Source organism: Coregonus clupeaformis, chromosome 1 (assembly GCF_020615455.1).
Source record: "Coregonus clupeaformis isolate EN_2021a chromosome 1, ASM2061545v1, whole genome shotgun sequence".
In the NCBI taxonomy this organism is placed as follows: Eukaryota; Metazoa; Chordata; class Actinopteri; order Salmoniformes; family Salmonidae; genus Coregonus; species Coregonus clupeaformis.
In genome coordinates this window covers 74146953-74168859 of record NC_059192.1, presented here as the reverse complement: position 1 = coordinate 74168859, position 21907 = coordinate 74146953, and the positions used below count along the sequence as shown (strand labels likewise).

The following is a 21907-nucleotide window of genomic DNA, read 5'->3' as shown; positions in this document are numbered from 1 at the left end:
TGTCACTGACCGGGGTTCGGTCACAGGTCCTACGTGCCACAAAACTGAGTTAGCCCTCTAAGCAAAAGCCTTGGCATTAGCTTGAAAAACCAACGCAAGTCTTCAGGTTTCAGGTTAGGGTTTCCCCAACATTAGTCGCCCACCACCCCCACCCCTGACCACACCCTCTTGTCCTACTCCTCTCTCACCTCCTCCCTGCATCATCTTGTAGAACTTGCTCTCGATGTGGAGTTGTGGGTGTTTGGTCTTCACACATTCTAGCTTAATGGCCACCTCCTCACCCGTGGCGATGTTAACACCTGACAGAGACACAGGAAGGGACATATACCATGACCACCTTTTTGATGATGCAATCACCATGGCCTACTCTGAAACAATATTTTATTTTTATGCCCAGCTTTGACGTGTTCAATGGTGAAATGTGTTGGGACAGAATTGAACGTTAGTATGGAAGGCAGTCTACTCTGGAGTCTGTTTATTTAGAGGTTTGTGAGAATAAGTAGAGTTAGAGCTGCATTAAATCGATGGTCTTTACCCAGGTAAATGTCTCCAAAAGAGCCGCTCCCGATCTTCCTGCCGAGACGGTACTTGTTCCCCACTCTCAGCTCCATGTTTCCTGCTGGTCTTCACAACTCACTGAGGGGGCAGACACACAGGAGGACACACAAACTCAATCAAACTGTAGATCGATTTAGCAGAAGGACGATGTGACTCAGCCCAGTTCCACCTCAATCTCAAGGGGCTCCAACTCAAATAAGATGTTACAAAAGGGAGAATTTGTTACAAAAATGAGAGCTGGGACAAGAGAAGGCCCAAAATTAAGACCGAGTCAGGGATGGAGAAAGGACAAAACATTATTTAAGCCAAAATAGTGCGAGTGGGAGTGGGAAAAAAGTGTGGTTAAAATTTTGATTTAAAAAAAGTTGTTTTTTTTACTTCATGGAAGAAAGTTGGGTGATTTAGCTATGGATTTGAAAGAGCTGTGTATCATGACTCTGGGAGAGGGCAAGTGCAGGGGAAAACTCAGTGTGAATGTGAATTCAGCACTTTAAACCAGCCCCCATCTCACACATGCCATCTCACTTCAAAGGAAATCAGCACATACACAAACAATTAGCATAACCTAATAATCCCCAAAGAAATTAAGTGAAACACATTTTCTTCCAGATAGCCTTGTACATGCTTTCCCAATCACAATACATGGATAAGTTTACTATGGAAAATGGCTGTGGTGGTGTTTAAATACATACATAGCTAAGGCACACTAATGATAAAGATGGTAAATGTGTTTAATTGGCATTTCTATTTATGCTTTGTAAGGGCAGTGCACTCAAGATGCCCTGCTGGTGTCGTCTGGAAAGGTTGTGAGTAGATGAACACTAAACAGATTAGTACAGATGAACTAATACAGTTCCATTCTATTCTATTCTAATATTCTACAGTCATACATAATGGTGGTGGATGAGATGGGATGAATCCTAACATCGATAGAAGGTGAAGATGAAGCAAGGTAATGATAAATTACACAAATGTTGGATCTTAATTTGAGCCAGGAAAATAATCCTGCAGCAAGAGTAAATGTGAATTATAATTATAATGTGGATTATAATTAATGGACATTTGTTGTAGGGGTTGATACATTTTTCGAAAGGGAAAATCAAGTCTGAAATGTCAGTGGAAATTACAAACTTCAGAAGCCTTTTTAAACCTCAAATATACTACAAGTTTTAAATTTCATGCATTGCAGGAAAGTTGTCCTGCAACAGGGTGATCACATTAAGATCCTACATCTATAGGAACTACATGCAATCCCTTATTATAATCTTACCATGATCATTTTACACTGTAAAACTGACATAATTAAGGTCAAACTCTTGTTCATGAAAGCAAGTCTGTCTACGGTAAGTAGCCTAGCCTACCCTATAAGCCTATTACAAAATCCAGCCCTATTCTTGTTGCAAGGTTGTAGCGCTGCTCCACAGCAAGATGCCAGGGGCAACAACGTCATTTACTGCAGATCTAACAGCGTAAACCAGACCTGAGAAGCTAGATGAAACCTATCCAAAAGTGTAATTAATATAATTAGGCCTACATTAGAAACATTCGCATTCAGGTTGCGTTTATTGTCAATATTTGCAGAAAGCCGCACCCTTGGCTTGGGAAAACCTCCGTCAAGAAAAACTATTAACCTACCTTCTGACTCGCTTGTTTGGGTCCCTGTACAAGCCCCAACCACAAACTACTCCCCTCCAGACAAACACAATTCCCCCTGATTTACCAGTGGACCCGTGCCTTTCATCCCCTCCTCACCCGTTTGATCAAGCTATTCAGGGACTGCTGCCTTCCTTCCACGGTGGTGCTGATCAGGAATGTATCATTCAAACAGCACCATGGACAGAGAAAGACGGCCGCGGCGTTTTACGAACCATTCCTCAACGCCGTCCTGACCCAGATTTCAACGTCCCGCGGTATAGTCTGGTCTAGTCTGCACTGCGAATTACAGATATTTTAGTGTAAACTCAGAAATCCAGGTATCCCCCTCTCGCTCGTGTTATTACACCATTGACAATATCAATGATGTCATTCAGCACAGACCATAAGAAAATGCCCGGATTGCCTTAAAGACACCGCGCGCCTAACGCAGCTGTTACATGTACATTTTAGTAATTTAGCAACGCACTTATCTTACAAGAGCAATTAGGGTTAAGTGCTTTGCTCAAGGGCACATCGACAGATTTTTCACCTAGTTGGCTCAGGGATTCGAACCGGTGACTTTTCGGTTACTGGCCCAACGCTCTTAATCGCTAGGCTAACTGCCGCCCTGTTGTTGTTCCACTGTTGTGAATGTCGTGAGCTAGAGCACTTTCCAAGGCTGCTAGTGCTACTCATTCTACTGAAAGCGTTCTAGTTTTTGTGTCTATGCATTGGGTTATGTCATGATGAATTTATGTGAATGGACATTTGAGGGCAGCTCAGTTGGTAGAGCATGGCGTTTGTAACGCCAGGATTGTGGGTTCGTTTCCCACCGGGGACCAGTATGAAGAAAAAAACATGGAGAAAAAAATGTATGCACTAACTGTAAGTCGCTCTGGGTAAGAGCGTCTGCTAAATGACTAAAATGTATGGAGCAAAATAAACATCGTCAACATTCTACAGCAGTATGAATGGAGCTTTGCACTGCACCACCAACCTATTGTAAGAGATCATGATAAAATCGCACGCCTCCTACCTATTACATGATTAAGTGGTTCTGAAGTGAATACCCACTTACATGACATCTATGGACGTTTCAACTTTATGTTGTTGAGAAAATAACCTGAACACTGTGAAAATGCATCCTTTCTTCTCTTCCTTGAGCGCCACGTTTCCCACTTGGAAAGTATCAGAATCAACCAATATGAACCTCGCTCTATGCAATAAAACATTTTACTCGGAGGTTTCGAATGGTCTTGAAAGAACCAATAGATTGACCATAGTAAAGGTTTACAGAGCAGCCATGATGTTCAGTCAAGACAATAGGTCACTGATGTAGTGGTGTGGTTCAAATCACTGTGACACAATGACAACCCAAGACTTTAATACAACCTTTATTGTCTTGTTCTTGTTTGCTTAAATTAAAATGTTATCCTTTGTAAAATCTGAAAACAAACAAAAATAACCTGAACAGGAGTGATAAAGCCTGCCTTAATTTAAATTGATACACAACAAAACATTTTACAATTGGTAACTTTAACGTGTTTGAAAAACACTGCTCCAGCTCTGCTTGGTTTGGTAGGTTTTGGCATCTTAACATGGATGCCTTCAGTTGGTTGCTTCTTTAAAAAAATCTTTTATTATTGCAATTCAGACCAAAGAAAAATGATGCTAAAACCACAATTTAAGAGAAATATGCATTAGTGCCTATGTTGTTGAACTTCCAGCTACACACACACACACACTTGCATTCACTTTAATCAAGTACACACACGGAACACCTGATGTAAGCGGTCACACAAACATTCACCTCCCTGTTTCAGACACACACACACACTCTCTCTCTCTCACACACACACCACCAGCACACGCTTCTTAATCATGTTCTCATCGTCAAAACGCATTCACCACAGCAACGACACACATAGGGCGCGTTCCTATACTTGGACGTTGCCTGACAGATCTTACAACGCCTGGATAGGTATTTTAAGTATCAGCTAACCACTTAATGTTTTAACAATTTGTCAGTCGATGACGTGGAACGCAACAATTGGTTGTTGCATCGCCTCGCCTTAGCTGTTAAACACACCCAGACGCCTCCCAATATCATCATCATCATCCCGTCACTCCTCTCATGCACAGTTACACAGGCAGGTATGAGGGCACCTTGTACAGCTAGTAATCAGGTGATCAGTCCTCATCAGCATGGCATTATAACAACCAACTTGATTGAGTAATAAAACATAACGAGGTCAGCATTTCGAACGAAAAACTAAAAAAAGAGAGAAAGGACATCTTGGATTTAGTTCCACAATTTAACCAACATACAACAAGATACATTAGACATCATAGCAGTGACATAGCAGTGTGTAACTGGTGAGAAACAGAGTCAGAATGGGTTGGGCCAGGTAGGTAGGTACTGTAGGCCCGGCTGGCCCGGTGCTGTAAAATCAAGTCATCCTGTAGGTTTGTGTAGTAGAGAGGTGTTGTAAGAAGTTGTTGTTACACATCACATAGGAAGACCTCCATGTGTTGTCACATTGTTGGTTTCTCTACAGTGCATGCCTGAGTGATAGGATCTCAGTATGCTCAGTGAGAGTTCTGGTTAATGGGTGAAGTAAGAGGAGTCATCCAGAAGAGTGAGTCCAACAGATTCCACCTTGGTCTGTTCAAGTCTTGCTGTTGAAGTCTTCATTTAAAGGTAAAAGGTGTATGTATGTATGTATGTATGTATGTATGTATGTATGTATGTATGTATGTATGTATGTATGTATGTAGTGTTGGCATGTCACTGTCTATTCATGTTGAGTTAACGTCAGTGGATCTGCATGTTTGCGACTAGTGTCATTTCATCGGTGTGTGTTTATGTATGTATATGTGTATATGTGTGTGAGAGAAAATGTGTAAGTGCATGTATATTCGTTGTGTGTGTGTGTGTGTGTGTGTGTGTGCGCGTAGGTTCATGTATTAGGTGTGGTCATTCAGATGGAATCAGCCCCTCCGCCTAGCAGGTCTCCTGGCAGCAGAGCAGCAGGACTCCCCATCTGGTTTCGATCCTCCATGGCAGGGGACCCCCACATACTATTGCTGGGGTACCCTCCACCCCCCATCCCTCCCCACAAAACCTGCCTGCTGGGCTCCACACCCCCAGCCACCCCAGCACCGTTGCTGCTCCATTGGGCAAACATGCTCAGGCCGGGCCCCTGGGTGGGGTTAGGATCCAGGCAGCCTCCTGTACTGTCCAAACTCTGCCAGCCAGAGCTGACGGGGCCCGAGCTGCCTCCTCCCCCTCCAGGGGCAGAGCCCTCTCCTCCTCCTCTGGTTCTGTCTCTTTCCCTCTCTCCGCTGCTGTTGGCTCCCACTGCACCTGTCCCTGTGGACCCCCCCTGGCCTCCGCTGGTCCCTCCCCCTCCCGCCTGGGAATGTGCAAAATAGCGAGCAACCTCCTCCTCGCTCACAAACTTGGCCAAGATGGTGGTATTGCCCAGGACACACCTGGAAAGAGAGAGAGAGGAGAGAGTAAGGAGTGATTCGATGTCGTTTTGTGTTCACTGGCTAATATCTATTAGTCTTAACATTCTAGCCAAACAAGCTATTTTAGTGGCCTCTGGTACATTTTAATGCTAGATTGCATTTTCAACCAGCAACTATCAGAAAATAATGCTGGTCACATTTTTGTTCATACTTTTAGAGTGTTAGATTCATCAGCTGTTGTACAATATGATAGAAAAACACAGGAAAAACATAATTTTGACTGCACTGGGCCTTTAAAGAATCCTGTAAGAGTCTGCTGACTTCCACAGGCTTCAAGCTTCCTTTTAAGAGGCATTTTCTGAGCTATCTGCAATACATGTATGATTGAAGAATGAAGCAGGTGTTAATCATGGGCTTTGCTACACAGAAAGCAGCAGTCAACACTCAACACTTTGATTAAATCAGTAGGCCTATGTTATATCTTTGAAAATACCATATACAGTGCATTCGGAAAGTATTCAGAACCCTTTACTTTTTCCACATTTTGTTACGTTACAGCCTTATTCTAAAATGGATTACATTTTTAAAAATCCTCATCAACCTACAGTGGTCCTCTGTAGCTCAGCTGGTAGAGCACGGCGCTTGTAACGCCAAGGTAGTGGGTTCGATCCCCGGGACCACCCATACACAAGAAATGTATGCACGCATGACTAAGTCGCTTTGGATAAAAGCGTCTGCTAAATGGCATATTATTATTATTATTATAATACCCCATAATGACAAAGCGAAAACAGGTTTTTAGAAATTTTAGCAAAGATAAACAGACATACCTTATTTACATAAGTATTCAGACCCTTTGCTATGAGACTCAGAATTGAACCCAGGTGCATCCTGTTTCCTTTGATCATCCTTGAGATGTTTCTACAACTTGATTGGAGTCCACGTGTGGTAAATTCAATTGATTGGACATGATTTGGAAAGGCACACACCTGTCTATATAAAGGTCCCACAGTTGACAGTGCACGTCAGAGCAAAAACCAAGCCATGAGGTCGAAGGAGTTGTCCGTAGAGCTCCGAGACAGGATTGTGTCGAGGCACAGATCTGGGGAAGGGTACCAAAACATGTCATGGTCACTCTGACAGAGCTCCAGAGTTCCTCTGTGGAGATGGGAGAACATTCCAGAAGGACAACCATCTCTGCAGCACCCCATCAATCAGGCCTTTATAGTAAAGTGGCCAAAGTGGCCAGACTGAAGCCACTCCTCAGTAAAAGGCACATGGCAGCCCACTTGGAGTTTGCCAAAAGGCAACCAAGATTGAACTCTTTGGCCTGAATGTGTCAAGTCTGGAGGAAACCTGGCACCATACCTACGGTGAAGCATGGTGGAAGCATCATGTTGTGGGGATGTTTTTCAGCGGCAGGGACTGGGAGACTAGTCAGGATCGAGGGAAAGATGAACGGAGCAAAGTACAGAGAGATCCTTGATGAAAACCTGCTCCAGAGCGCTCAGGACATCAGACTGGGGAGAAGGTTTACCTTCCCACAGGACAATGACCCTAAGCATACAGCCAAGACAATGCAGGAGTGGCTTCGGGACAAGTCTTTGAATGCACTTGAGTGGCCAAGCCCGAGCCCGGCCTTGAACATCTCTGGAGAGACCTGAAAATAGCTGTGCAGCGACATTCCCCATCCAACCTGACAGAGCTCGAGAGGATCTGCAGAGAAAAATGAGAGAAACTCCCCAAATACAGGTGTGTGAAACTTGTAGCGTCATACCAAAGACGACGAGGCTGTAATCGCTGCCAAAGGTGCTTCAACAAAGTACTGAGTAAAGGGTCTGAATACTTATGTAAACGTGATCCGTTTTTTATTTGTAATACATTTGCTAACATTTCTAAAACCATGTTTTTACTTTGTCGTAGATTGATGAGGGGAAAAAAACTATTGAATCCATTTTAGAATAAGGCTGTAACGTAACAATGTGGAAAAAGTCAAGGGGTCTGAATACTTTCCAAATGCACTGTAACTACGTTGTATGATTTTTGAATGGCAAGAATATACAGCTGTGGAAAAAATTAAGAGACCACTGCAAATGTTTCTTAAATCAGCATCTCTACATGTATGACAGCCATTCCATTCCAGTGTCTGTTGAATTCCAACACAGGCACACCTCATTCTACTGAATTAGGTACTGATTAGGTGATCACCTGAACCAAATCTTATTTAACGAGGAAAAGTATAAAAACCACTGCTGTGGTCATCACTATCCTCTTGCAATAGGACCAGCTGGATGGCAAAAACAGTGCTAATAGTATCTCAAAAGTAATATTAATAAAAAAATAACTATTTACCATGCCAAAAGAGTTGAAAAGGAAAGTTTTGAGTGAGGAAAAGAAGGGTTCAATTCTGGCTTTACTGGCAGAGGGATACAGTGAGCGTCAGGTTGCTTCCATCCTTAAAATTTCAAAGACGGCGGTTCATAAGAACTAGGTCAAGCAGCAGACATTGGGGACAACAAAGCTACAGACCGGCAGAGGGCGAAAACGACTCTACTGATCGGGATGACCGCCAACTCATTCGAATGTCACTCAACAACCGTAGGATGACATCAAGTGACCTACAAAAAGAATGGCAAACGGCAGCTGGCGAGGACGGCTCGAAACAGGCTCCTAGGGGCAGGGCTGAAGTCGTGCAAAGCTAGAAAAAAGCCCTTCATTTACATTTTAGTCATTTAGCAGACGCTCTTATCCAGAGCGACTTACAGTTAGTGAGTGCATAGATTTTTTTTTTTTCATACTGGTCCCCCGTGGGAAACGAACCCACAACCCTGGCGTTGCAAACGCCATGCTCTACCAACTGAGCTACACGGGACTACTTAATCAATGAGAAGCAAAGAAGAGCCAGGCTGAGGTTTGCAAAATACCATAAGGATTGGACCGTAGAGGACTGGAGTAAGGTCATCTTCTCTGATGAGTCCAATTTTCAGCTTTGCCCAACACCTGGTCGTCTAAATGGTTAGACAGAGACCTGGAGAGGCCTACAAGCCACAGTGTCTCGCACCCACTGTGAAATTTGGTGGAGGATCGGTGATGATCTGGGGGGTGCTTCAGCAAGGTTGGAATCGGGCAGATTTTTCTTTGTGAAGGACGCATGAATCAAGCCACGTACAAGGTTGTCCTGGAAGAAATGGTGGAACAAGCTCCCTCACGACGCCAGGACAGCGGAGTCACTCACCACCTTCCGGAGACATTTGAAACCCAACCTCTTTAAGGAATACCTGGGATAGGATAAAGTAATCCTTCTACCCCAACCCAAACCCAAACCCCAACCCCAACCCAAAAACAAACAAAAAACATTGTAAAGTGGTGATCCCACTGGCTATAAGGTGAATGCACCTATTTGTAAGTCGCTCTGGATAAGAGCGTCTGCTAAATGACGTAAATGTAAATGTAGGTTGGCATGCTTCCTCTCTATATTAATAGGCTACATTTGGTTATTATGATGCGTATTAAAAAGCTGTGTAATATTAATTAGCAATACAAGTCATTACTCTATTCTTTAGGATTTAGATGTATTAATTTCATTCATTTTTGTTTCTAAAGTATGTCACTTAGAGAAGATTAGAAAATGGGACACTGCCCCTTCAAGACCAACATTCCAAAATAGATATTGACATGGCTACAGTATGCTGTCTTTAAGCTTTTTTTGCAGACTATCAACAGTAGCCAGCATATTGCTAGCATGTTCACTACTGAAGGTTTAACTTTAGTAAATTACTTCCCCTAAAATAAACAAGCTCAGTGAGTAGATTGATGGGCGCTTCTTTTTGCTCTGGACAGCTCACATGTGCTGTGTGAAGGCATCAAGTGGTGGTGCTTGAAAGAACGGCCAATCATATTGCTCAAATACAAATAGCATGACATTTACGTGTGTAGTCTTCAAATGGTAGACTGACAGAGCAGGTAAATGTTGAACTAGAATGCAAAAATGCGCTGAAAAGTTACTGGCCACTGATGAGGTCCACTGGCCCAACTTTAATGTCGGACCCTGCACGCGAAAGAAAATAAATGCATGTGCCAGAAAACAAGAGGTAAGTGGATTTCGACTCATCGTTACCACATTATATGGGAAATTCACTCAAATTATATGGGACGTGCAAATTCATGCTCTCTCCCTCTGTGTAGAAATTCGACTGCAACCACAACACACACCCAGGTACTGAGAGGCGGGACAGACAGCAGACTGTCAAACCAGCAGTTTCCCTGTCATCACTCACTTTGTGACCGTCCTATCAGTAGATCGCTAGAAGATGCATATCGTTCATTCTAGCGGGAGAGGGTTCAGCAGACTTTTTTCTGACTAGCGAATTGAAAAGTAGTCCAGTTAATTTAAGTGGAAAAAGTATCCGGCTGAAAATGAGTCTGTAATCGTCTGTAAAGCAGACAGCCGGCAGTGGAAAACACTGTGGAGCTGGTGCCTGTTCATCTACAGAACCTCACCACGGAGGATGATTGACATGCTGAGAGGAGGAGCTTACATGTGTAGCGCGCTCTGGGCCTTGGCAGCTTCCTGTGGGGTGCTGTAGCGAATCAGAGCGCTGCCCTGGGTCAGGCCGAGGTGAAAGGTCAGCAGGGGGCCATGCTGCATACAGATGGTACGGAGGGTGGAGCCGTCGATCTGCAGGAGGGGACAACATGGAGGGAATGGGGTTAGGGATGACTTGTGTGGTAGAGGTGATATGTGCAAGAGAAGTGATGCTGTATGTGTGCACTTGCGTGTGTGTGTGTCTGTTGTCCTGAGGAATGGTGTGTGTTTGTGTAGTCTTGATGAGGGATGATGTGTGTGTGTCTGTTGTCCTGAGGAATGGTGTGTGTTTGTGTAGTCTTGATGAGGGATGATGTGTGTGTGTCTGTTGTCCTGAGGAATGGTGTGTGTTTGTGTAGTCTTGATGAGGGATGATGTGTGTGTGTCTGTTGTCCTGAGGAATGGTGTGTGTTTGTGTAGTCTTGATGAGGGATGATGTGTGTGTGTGTGTGTGTCTGTTGTCCTGAGGAATGGTGTGTGTATACCTGTGGAGTGAGGTTGCAGAGCACCAGCCAGCAGCTTCCTCTGGAGGTCCCCCCATCACTCCAAGCAGAGCCTGTTAGATTCAAACCACACACAGGGATCAGTTCCACATATTAGACAACCCCTACCTCTGTACCTGCGGCAGGCAGCTCTGGAGCAATGAATGATAAATAAGCCCTACTGTACTTTAAGCTTGGTGAATAAAATATAAATGGGTTCTAAGTCCTAACCACCTAGCTATGCAATTTCTCTGGGTCTACGTCCCAAATGGCACCCTATTCCCTTGATAGTGCACTACTATTGACCAGGGCCCATAGGGAATAGTGTGACATTTGGGATGTTGAATCAGATCACGGCAACAGACATGCTGGTTACATTTAATCTGATGAATACTTCACAAGGCAGCAGGCAGGACAGAACAGTACAGGGTGGAAAGACTCAGAAACACAACACCGTGTTATGACATTACCAGGGCCATATCTGGTTTCCTGGCTCCCGCTCGCGCTGCCCCAGCCACGGGCCTGCCACGGGCCGCGGGATGGCGAGGCCTGCTTCTGATTGCTGAGTCCCGGGGGTGGGCGTGGCAGCTGCTGGGACTGTTGGTTGCGATTGGTCTTCCACATCTTGTTATGTCCAATGGGCTCAGGGGGCCAGCTGGTCTTGTACTCTGTGTACTTTGCTATGGGCAACAGGAAATGAACTAGTCAGACCTGGGTCTGTATAACAGCAGGATGGAACACAGCCAGACTAAACTCAAGATAAACAGTTGAAACTTGACACCCTGAATGACAGAGACAACATCAGAGAGTAAATAGATGGAAAAGCAGAGTGTATATTTCGAACACCAGGAGAATGTTTTGGGTGTGTTCGTAAATTCACTCTGCAGTGCCAGAGTGCGCGCTGGGTGTTCGTAAATTCAGAGCATTTCGCTCTTGGAGCGTTCAGAGCGCACACTGGACGCTCTGGGCGAGGAGTAGGGTTGATCCGAGCGTTCTGACCTCACAAAGGCAGTCAAGCACCCAAGCTAGCTACTTCCAGACACAAATGAGAGAACAGCTCACTGACCATTTTACTCGCCCTAGCAGAGCTGGTTAGGCTGTTTTCATGTTATCCAGAGCGTTGATGACTAACTGTGCTGCTGGCAACAATTTAATTACGCTTTTTTGGCAAGGTTTACTGTCACCGGCCATATTCAACGGGTGTTGAGCGTTTGTAAATTCATTCATTATTCTGCAGCTCTAGCACACTCAGACGAGAGTGCTCTGAAATCGGAGTAGATAGCCAGAGTGAATTTACAAACCCCTTTTGGTGAAAGGCATCTTAGGACTTCATAGCACATTCATAAAGCATACATAGCACATTCATAGTGTTACAGTGAGTGTTTTCCAGTCTGTTACCCGAGTTGTGTGCGTTGTTGAGGGGGCTGTCTGAGGCACTGTAGGGCCAGGCATCAGGTGAAGGCAGCAAGGTGTTCAGGGAGGGGTTGGGTTCTGGAACACACACACTATTAGCTTAGCTAGCATCAACACACCATCTAGAACAGGGATGGGCAACTATGATGGGGTGGGGGCCAAAAAAAAAAAAAAAAAACTCATCATGAGGGGCCGCAGTGGCTCGTGGGTCTGCGTACCCACATCCATACCCCCCACCTTGCGAGAAAAACATTTTAGCGGCCCCCCTCGTGACAGCGAAGATAAAAAACGTTTTGAAGTAAATTTCATGCAATTCTACACATTTTGCCATAGGGTGGAGGCAAATGTTTGCCGTTTTTAATATGATAACTGATGATCAATGGGCCCCACCCCGGTCTGTAATTCGACCATGCTTACTACAAGTTTAGATAGCTGGCCGGAAGACTATCTTACCAATCTAAAGACATTTTGCTGACTTGGGCTAATTGAGTGACTGCTGATGCACAACTTGTGTATTCTATTATTCTAACTCTCAACAGTAAGTTGGACTGTTTTAAAAAAATATTAAAAAATGAAATTGGTCCATGGGCTGCCAGTTGTCCATCCCTGATCTAGAAAGATACAGTACATTATTAACACAACTTGATGTTTAACTGACTGGTGCATGCAATGATGGATATGATTTCAGTGGTATACTAGTTTCTTTCACTTTGTGAGGACACGAGGGCTGATGACAGCATACTTATGTAATGTGTTATTGTTACGCAATATGTCAGGTCAGCTGGTCTCTTAGCAACAGGTGCTCGGAACGTGGACTTAGTCATAGATACAGGAGTAACTGCTTGAGTCTCGGTAGGTACCTGTGTTGTCTCTTAGCAACTGGTGCTCGGTGTCGTTGAGGCTGGATGGCCCAGGGATTCCCATCATGCTCCCTGGGGTCATGTAGGGGTCAGACTCGGGGTCGATGCTCTGGATCCCCTTCCAGGGCACGCCGGGCTGGAACTCTGACATCACAGACAAACAGGAATTCTGGATTTTTTACTTCAGAACAAACAGATGAAGCCACCTAATCGACTTAACACAGAGAGCTACAGGGTGTTGCAGGCTTTTGTTCCATGCGAACACTAACTTTCAGGGGATTTGGTCAAATCAGGTGTGTTAGTGGTTGGATAGAACAAAATCCTGCACATTCAGTTGGTATTTAGAACGGCCACGCACCAGGAGGCCAGCTGGACGTGCCCTGGGGCTTGGAGCCCATCTTGTTTCCAGGAGTACGGTGCCAGTTGTCCCCCTGGGGGGGCATGCCTAGCCCCTCCCCTCCCATCATGCCATACTGGGAGTATGGAGAGCCCCCCCTCCTCATAGGGGTGGACATAGGACCTGAGAGGGAGAGGTGGATGGGGAGACAATAAGAGAGAGATCGAGGAGAGAGGGATGAAGAAAGAGAAGACAAATAAAGCAGAAGATGGGTCAACAATCAACATATTCATGTTGGCGTTTACATTTTAGTCATTTGGCAGCGCTATTATCCAGAGCAACTTACATGAGCAATTGGAGTTAAGTGCCTTGCTCAAGGGAACATCAGCATATTTTTCAACTAGTCGGCTTGGGGATTCGAACCAGCGACCTTTCGGTTACTGGCCCAACGCTCTTAACCACTAGGCTACCTGCTGCCCCATGTCAAACTACAATTAATTCCGTAAACTCACTACAGTGTAAGGGCTCCCTCTCACCGTTTTTGTGGAGGCTCTCAGGAGGGGAGGGAGCAGGAGAGTGACCCTCCATCATCCATTTGAAGCGGGACTGCTGCCCCCCTACGTCCTTCATCCCCCCTGGGCCTCCCACCACCGAGCCCCCCATGTCCAGACCAGACAGGTTCACTCCTCCACCATAGCCTGAGGGGGGGGGGACAGGTAGGGGTTAGAGCTGATGGCAAGAGGCCTGTACTCTATTACATGCAGAGCATCAGTCAGTATGCAATGAAAATCCTCAAGATGGTTTACACTGACAGTAAGCATTTGGTTGGACGGTATGTATCCTGTACATACGACAAATAAAACTTGAAACATTGTTAGTGGTTTGTATTGAAAATAATATGTATAACACAGTTATGTGGCAAAATGAATGGGATGTTCTCTCTGGTAAAAAGCAGAATCTCAAGCATTTGCCAAAAGAGATGATCATCTATCCTTTATTTCCATGTTAACAGCACTCACCAGAGTAGCCCTGTGTTTTCTGGTGCAGGTCCACAGAGCCCCCCATGCCTGGATGGGGCAGGGAGTCAGCCATTGGCAGTTTGGGGCCTCCTCCTCCAAGGTCAGAGGGGGACAGTTTGGAGCCCCCTCCAACACCCTGCTGCTGTTGCCTCTGCTGCTGGAGAACAGCCACGATCCTGGCCAGCTGAAGAGGAGAGAGAGAGAGAGAGAGAGAGATGACGGATGAGTGGGATTGGGAACCCTGTGAGCAGACACGGCAACATGCGTGCAACACCAGCCTATGACTATTCATGTGATGCTGTAAAAAAAAAAAAAAAAAATGTGGTCATACAAATCAGAATTCAACGTTTGTGTGTCAAAACATACAGTATTTCCTCAAGTACAGAGGCTTACCTGGTTCATAGCGGGCACGTGTTGTTTCCAGTTGAAATAACTAGGGTTGTGTTCAATGTTCCCTCAAATGTTTTGGGGCACTGAGCAAATTTTAGGTCTTGTGAGTGGAAACTTCAACGTTGTGAGAATTTACAGTTTACAGTGAACACTGAGGCTGTACCCTTACAGTTTTAGACAGTAGCCAATAGGCTATTGTGGCTATTTGAGCATAATGTAGGCCTACCAACAAAACCAATGGAGCAAATCCCATAACATTTTCACATGGAAATAGCTTTTGATTTCTATGATAGCCTACAGTAGCCTATATGTGGTGTTCAATACAGGCCTACATTGCATGAGACTTTTAAAAACGTTTTTACATTATGAAGGGCTTGATATTAATTAATAATTGTTTTACTTGTCTGTAACGCCATGGGCCAAACAGGTGACTGTAAATTGCATTGTGTTGTATGACGCAAGAAACCACTTTACAAAATAACATGTATTATTATTACAGAGAATTAGACAATGTAGGCTACCCCTCTGCCTATTGGCTTATTTGCATATTCAAGCCTGTCTCAAAATACAACACTGCCCCTTTAATGAAGACATATTTTTACCGGACTAGCTTTTCAAAGAAATTTAGCCTACATGTTTTGTGCTCTTGTAGGAAGCAGTAACTCACCATTGCTGACCTATACTTATCGATAACTGGGCTAATAACTCACTAACTAACAAAGAATATCAACAAATGTGCACAAGTGGCTCTGCGCTCTGAACTGATCTGAAAAGCGCCTTCACTCGCGGGTGATTGACCACTGGTGGGCTACTCCTGCCAATAGAATTCTACTCCGTTGCGCTCTGGCTCTGCCTACAACAAAATAACAGACTCAATCTTGCAAAGTTAGATGTATTTTGTTTTGTTGCATTGAAAAGGGGTTGATATAATTTTGATTCGATCACAGAAGAAACATTGATCTATATATATTGTGCAAACTAATGGGGCGAATTCAATCTCTTGCGTCTCTGCCCGGCCTGGCATTTCTTCTGGAGGAGGTGCACTGCGGCGCACACGCGCAACTTAGAGGGAATATTGGTTATGTTGTTTCCAGTGCAGTAGTATTAGTAGCAGCTGTAACAGATATAGCAGTATTACCTGTTGTGGGTCGGCCTGCTGGCGTAGGTTCTGGGGGAACTTCCTCTGGTTCTGTAGAAGCTGTTGTAGCTGCTGTGGTGAGGTGAGCTGCTGGGGGTTCTGCTGCTGCTGGAGGAGGAGCTGGCAGGCCTGGGGGAGAGGGAGAGACGACTGTAAACACCTGTTACAACACCCTAAGAAGAGGAAGCCAGTGTCAACATAGTGCAGTGTTTCTTCTGCAGTCATTTTGCTGCGGCGCTGCGCCACGGCAAAATCATTGGTGCCACACACCCAAAAATATGGAACATGAAGAAATATTTCTGGCGAACTGCACATTTAAGATGCTAGAACATTCCACATGTAGTTTTCCTCTGCAAACAAAACGAGTAATGAATAGAACAATCTGACAACCCCATAGTAGCATAGTTTATCTATTTACCTAGTCGGCTTGTTGTTGTGTTCTATGGGAGATAAATATTCCTCTCGAGGCGCATCAAGTTACGAGTTGCCATAAGACGGGAAACAGGCATTCTGACCATCTCAAAATAATTTTGGGGGAGTGACTTTAATTGTGATGAGACAAGTGAAATGTTTTGTTGAGCAAGAGTAGTGGCAACCAGGGAAAGTGTTGGGGTAGAAAATTGTGACATTAAGGGGTTTCTGTGAAAAGTACAGGCATGCTACCCTGAGTTTCGTTAACAGGAAGGCCTAGTTTATATTCAAGTTTTTTGGGGCATAAAATTCATCAATAGGATGCTAACTAGTTAAAAGACCACATTTGGTATCTAGCTAATGATTAGTCCAATAGGCAACCCCATGCTTCAGCCTATTTATAGCCAGCCACAATGCTGCATCAAATTGGCCTGCAGGTGATATGCTTATTGCTAATGGCATACCTGATAATATGGACCATGCATAGGCTATATGCATGGTCCAATATGTTAAAATAATTTTACCAATATGTTAATGGAATCATTTCTGGAAGTGGAAATTATATGTTCGATGGTGTCAGCATAATATTATTTTCATTCATTTGGAGAAGAATGTAATTTTAAAAAGTCACCACAACTGAGCTTCTCAGTCCTTCTACATAAAATGTATATGGGGAGGGACCCCCAAAACAATCCCCCCACTGCTATTTTTCTCTCCAGAGGAAACACTGACACAGTGGCGAGACGGAGAAGGGGTATGAACAGAGGTAGATGTCTGATAGAGCTGTAAGGTCTCTAATTTGTAAAACAAATTGTTACTTTTACTGACTTCTCATAGGCCTATATAGGTATATAAAAACATTGACATTTCAGCCAACATGGATTTAATTAGAACAAATCTAAGGTAAGTTTTGGTGTTGCTCAAGGCTATGTTCTCTGACCACTACTGTTCTCATTCTAGAGTTGTATAGGAGTACAGCTACTCACCAGCTGGAACTGAATGTGGGGGGGGTAGATGCCGCTCAGCATGGCGATGTGCTGAGGGGACAGCTGCGGGGGGAACACGCCCCCTCCTACACCCGCCACCCCACCCACACCCCCGACTCCACCCACTCCAGCACTGGGAGGCGCCATCTGCTTCAGCATGGAACCTGGCACCTGGAACATTGGTGTTAATATGGGAACGTGGAACATAAACATAAATCACCTTCTGTCTAGCACATTCCCTCTAATAAACAGCAAATCAGTGAGTGCACTACTCATCGATTTGGTGAGGTTTTCTTCCTCCATTGAGTGAGTTCACCTAATCACGCACATTAGCTAATGATGACGAGCAGGCTGGAAAAATACATCAAATCCCTGGAAACATGTTTCACATAAAGTTTTAACTAAGAAGCCAAAGGACTAAAAATCTATTGTTCTGAGCAGAGGTTGTGGCATATAGTAGACTGATTTGCATACGGGATATTGATCAGCAAGTCTTGTGAAAAAAGCTGTGAAAAGGTGAAAATTAAAACGGATTACTTCTACAGTCTGATCAAATACAACAACAAAAACATAAATGGTACCTGAGGAGACAGGAACTGATGAGGCACTTGCGCTCGTATCCCTGCGGACGTGTTTATGGGTGGCACACCGGGCTGGTGTCTGGACTGGGGCAACCCACCACCGCTGCTGCCAAACATGTTATGACCACCCTGACAGGGGAACAGAGAGAGGGAGGAAGAGGGTTATAAACATGGCTGACTATTAGACATTAAGATGGGGAGACAGGTTGGGAAATGACAGATGAAGAGGACGATACAACAATAAACCGGTTTCCATCACACCTTTTTATGCGAGTAAAGTACATGTCGGATAAAAAAAAATGTCACGACAGGCCTGATGAAAACAGAACATTTGTTGGTAAACATTCCAAATGACAAAACACGCTAGACTACAGTGGCTTGCGAAAGTATTCACCCCCCCTTGACATTTTTCCTATTTTGTTGCCTTACAACCTGGAATTAAAATGCATTTTTTGGAAGTTTGTATCATTTGATTTACACAACATGCCTACCACTTTGAAGATGCAAAATATTTTTATTGTGAAACAAACAAGAAATAAGACAAAAAAACTGAAAACTTGAGCGTGCATAACTATTCACCCCCCCAAAGTCAACTTTTGCAGCAATTACAGCTGCAAGTCTCTTGGGGAATGTCTCTATAAGTTTGGCACATCTAGCCACTGGGATGTTTGCCCATTCTTCAAGGCAGAACTGCTCCAGCTCCTTCAAGTTGGATGGGTTCTGCTGGTGTACAGCAATCATTAAGTCATACCACAGATTCTCAATTGGATTGAGGTCTGGGCTTTGACTAGGCCATTCCAAGACATTTAAATGTTTCCCATTAACCACTCGAGTGTTGCTTTAGCAGTATGCTTAGGGTCATTGTCCTGCTGGAAGGTGAACCTCCGTCCCAGTCTCAAATCTCTGGAAGACTGAAACAGGTTTCCCTCAAGAAAGTCCCTGTATTTAGCATCATCCATCATTCCTTCAATTCTGACCAGTTTCCCAGTCCCTGCCGATGAAAAACATCCCTACAGCATGATGCTGCCACCACCATGCTTCACTGTGGGGATGGTGTTCTCGGGGTGATGAGAGGTGTTGGGTTTGCGCCAGACATAGAGTTTTCCTTGATGGCCAAAAAGCTCAATTTTTGTCTCATCTGACCAGGGTACCTTCTTCCATATGTTTGGGGAATCTCCCACATGCCTTTTGGCGAACACCAAACGTGTTTGCTTCTTTCTTTCTTTAAGCAATGGCTTTTTTCTGGCCATTCTTCCGTAAAGCCCAGCTCTGTGGAGTGTACGGCTTAAAGTGGTCCTATGGACAGATACTCCAATCTCCGCTGTGGAGCTTTACAGCTCCTTCAGGGTTATCTTTGGTCTCTTTGTTGCCTCTCTGATTAATGCCCTCCTTGCCTAGTACGTGAGTTTTGGTGGGCGGCCCTCTCTTGGCAGGTTTTGGTGGGCGGCCCTCTCTTGGCAGGTTTTGGTGGGCGGCCCTCTCTTGGCAGGTTTTGGTGGGCGGCCCTCTCTTGGCAGGTTTGTTGTGGTGCCATATTCTTTCCATTTTTTTATAATGGATTTAATGGTGCTCTGTGGGATGTTCAAAGTTTCGGATATTTTTTTATAACCCAACCCTGACCTGTTTGGAGAGCTCCTTGGTCTTCATGGTGCCGCTTGCTTGGTGGTGCCCCTTACTTAGTGGTGTTGCAGAATCTGGGGCCTTTCAGAACAGGTGTATATATACTGAGATCATGTGACAGATCATGTGCACACAGGTGGACTTTATTTAACTAATTATGTGACTTCTGAAGGTAATTGGTTGCACCAGATCTTATTTAGGGGCTTCATAGCAAAGGTGGTGAATACATATGCACGCACCACTTTTCCGTTATTTATTTATTAGAATTCTTTGAAACATGTTATTTCTTTCATTTCACTTCACCAATTTGGACTATTTTGTGTATGTCCATTACATGAAATCCAAATAAAAATCAATTTAAATTACAGGTTGTAATGCAACCATATAGGAAAAATGCCAAGGGGGCTGAATACTTTTGCAAGGCACCGTAGTTGGGATCTTTTTGTGTTGGTAAAATAAATTCTGCGAGAAATGGCGGTGGAAACCCCTTTATTGATATAATAACCATCATATCGAAGTAAACTTAGAGTCACTACGACTCAGGAATATATGCATTTTGTTAGGCTACAGATGAAATAAATTATGAACTTTTCACAGGGTCGTGAAAGTGCAAGGTGATGAGCTTGATGCTCCTTTTCAATAAATATTAAGGGACTTATTCAGGTGACATGATATTCGATGCTTGGCTGCTGTTTGACGACAAAAAAAAAAAAAAATATATATATATATATATATATCTCACTCTAATCCATAATAATCTCATCATATACAGTGCCTTGGGTAAGTATTCAGAACCCTTGATTTCTTCCACATTTTGTTACATTACAGCCTTATTCTAAAATGGAGGGACATCCTCAGCAATCTACACACAATACCCCAGAATGTCAAAGGGAAAACAGGTTGACATTTTTGCTAATTTATTACAAATTTAAAAAACAGAAATACCTTACTTACATACAGTGAGGGAAAAGAGTATGTGATCCCCTGCTGATTTTGTACGTTTGTCCACTGACAAAGAAATGATCAGTCAATAATTTTATTGGGAGGTTTATTTGAACAGTGAGAGACAGAATAACAACAAAAACATCCAGAAAAACGCATGTCAAAAATGTTATGAATTGATTTGCCTCTCAATCATAAAGATTTCTGGCTCCCAGGTGTGTTTTATAAAGGTAACGAGCTGAGATTAGGAGCACACTCTTAAAGGGAGTGCTCCTAATCTCAGCTTGTTACCTGTATAAAAGACACCTGTCCACAGAAGCAATCAATCAATCAGATTCCAAACTCTCCACCATGGCCAAGAACAAAGAGCTCTCCAAGGATGTCAGGGACAAGATTGTAGACCTACACAAGGATGGAATGGGCTACAAGACCATCGCCAAGCAGCTTGGTGAGAAGGTGACAACAGTTGGTGCGATTATTCGCAAATGGAAGAAACACAAAAGAACTGTCAATCTCCCTCGGCCAGGGGCTCCATGCAAGATCTCACCTCGTGGAGTTGCAATGATCATGAGAACGGTGAGGAATCAGCCCAGAACTACACGGGAGGATCTTGTCAATGATCTCAAGGCAGCTGGGTCCATAGTCACCAAGAAAACAATTGGTAACACACTACGCCGTGAAGAACTGAAATCCTGCAGCGCCCGCAAGGTCCCCCTGCTCAAGAAAGCACATATACAGGGCCGTCTGAAGTTGCCAATGAACATCTGAATGATTCAGAAGAGAACTGGGTGAAAGTGTTGTGGTCAGATGAGACCAACATCGAGCTCTTTGGCATCAACTCAACTCACAGTGTTTGGAGGAGGAGGAATGCTGCTTATGACCCCAAGAACACCATCCCCACCATCAAACATGGAGGTGGAAACATTATGCTTTGGGGGTGTTTTTCTGCTAAGGGGACAGGACAACTTCACCGCATCAAAAGGGACGATGGACGGGGCCATGTACCGTCAAATCTTGGGTGAGAACCTCCTTCCCTCAGCCAGGGCATTGAAAATGAGTCGTGGATGGGTATTCCAGCATGACAATGACCCAAAACACACGGCCAAGGCAACAAAGGAGTGGCTCAAGAAGAAGCACATTAAGGTCCTGGAGTGGCCTAGCCAGTCTCCAGACCTTAATCCCATAGAAAATCTGTGGAGGGAGCTGAAGGTTCGAGTTGCCAAACGTCAGCCTCGAAACCTTAATGACTTGGAGAAGATCTGCAAAGAGGAGTGGAACAAAATCCCTCCTGAGATGTGTGCAAACCTGGTGGCCAACTACAAGAAACGTCTGACCTCTGTGATTGCCAACAAGGGTTTTGCCACCAAGTACTAAGTCATGTTTTGCAGAGGGGTCAAATACTTATTTCCCTCATTAAAACGCAAATCAATTTATAACATTTCTGACATGCGTTTCTCCTGATTTTTTTGTTGTTAT

At 44.2% G+C, this 21907-nt stretch overlaps 2 protein-coding genes across 4 annotated transcripts in view; both read right to left on the bottom strand.

Moving 5' to 3' along the window:
* The window catches only part of LOC121576799 (casein kinase I-like), a 40249-nt gene extending 37676 nt beyond the window's left edge, over positions 1-2573 (bottom strand). The window contains exons 1-3 of one of the 3 annotated variants that reach the window (XM_041890280.2): positions 2311-2573; positions 536-636; positions 189-299 (exon numbers count right to left, since the gene is read on the bottom strand). In XM_041890280.2, coding sequence (XP_041746214.1) covers positions 189-299; positions 536-611 — 187 coding nt within the window. In that variant the 5' untranslated portion in view covers positions 612-636; positions 2311-2573. Of the gene's footprint in view, positions 1-188; positions 300-535; positions 637-2193; positions 2290-2310 lie in introns of those variants that run through there. The other 2 variants (XM_041890298.2, XM_041890289.2) reach the window with 2 other exon arrangements.
* Positions 2574-3571: 998 nt separating this feature from the next.
* LOC121569210 (trinucleotide repeat-containing gene 6B protein) overlaps positions 3572-21907 on the bottom strand; it is a 52978-nt gene continuing 34642 nt past the window's right edge. Inside the window, exons 12-23 of the mRNA XM_045220965.1 lie at positions 17870-17998; positions 17289-17459; positions 15892-16020; positions 14364-14547; positions 13881-14042; positions 13366-13527; positions 13008-13151; positions 12133-12225; positions 11205-11414; positions 10738-10808; positions 10206-10345; positions 3572-5688 (exon numbers count right to left, since the gene is read on the bottom strand). Of these exons, the coding sequence (XP_045076900.1) occupies positions 5175-5688; positions 10206-10345; positions 10738-10808; positions 11205-11414; positions 12133-12225; positions 13008-13151; positions 13366-13527; positions 13881-14042; positions 14364-14547; positions 15892-16020; positions 17289-17459; positions 17870-17998 (2109 nt within the window). The 3' untranslated portion in view covers positions 3572-5174. The remainder of the gene's footprint in view (positions 5689-10205; positions 10346-10737; positions 10809-11204; positions 11415-12132; positions 12226-13007; positions 13152-13365; positions 13528-13880; positions 14043-14363; positions 14548-15891; positions 16021-17288; positions 17460-17869; positions 17999-21907) is intronic.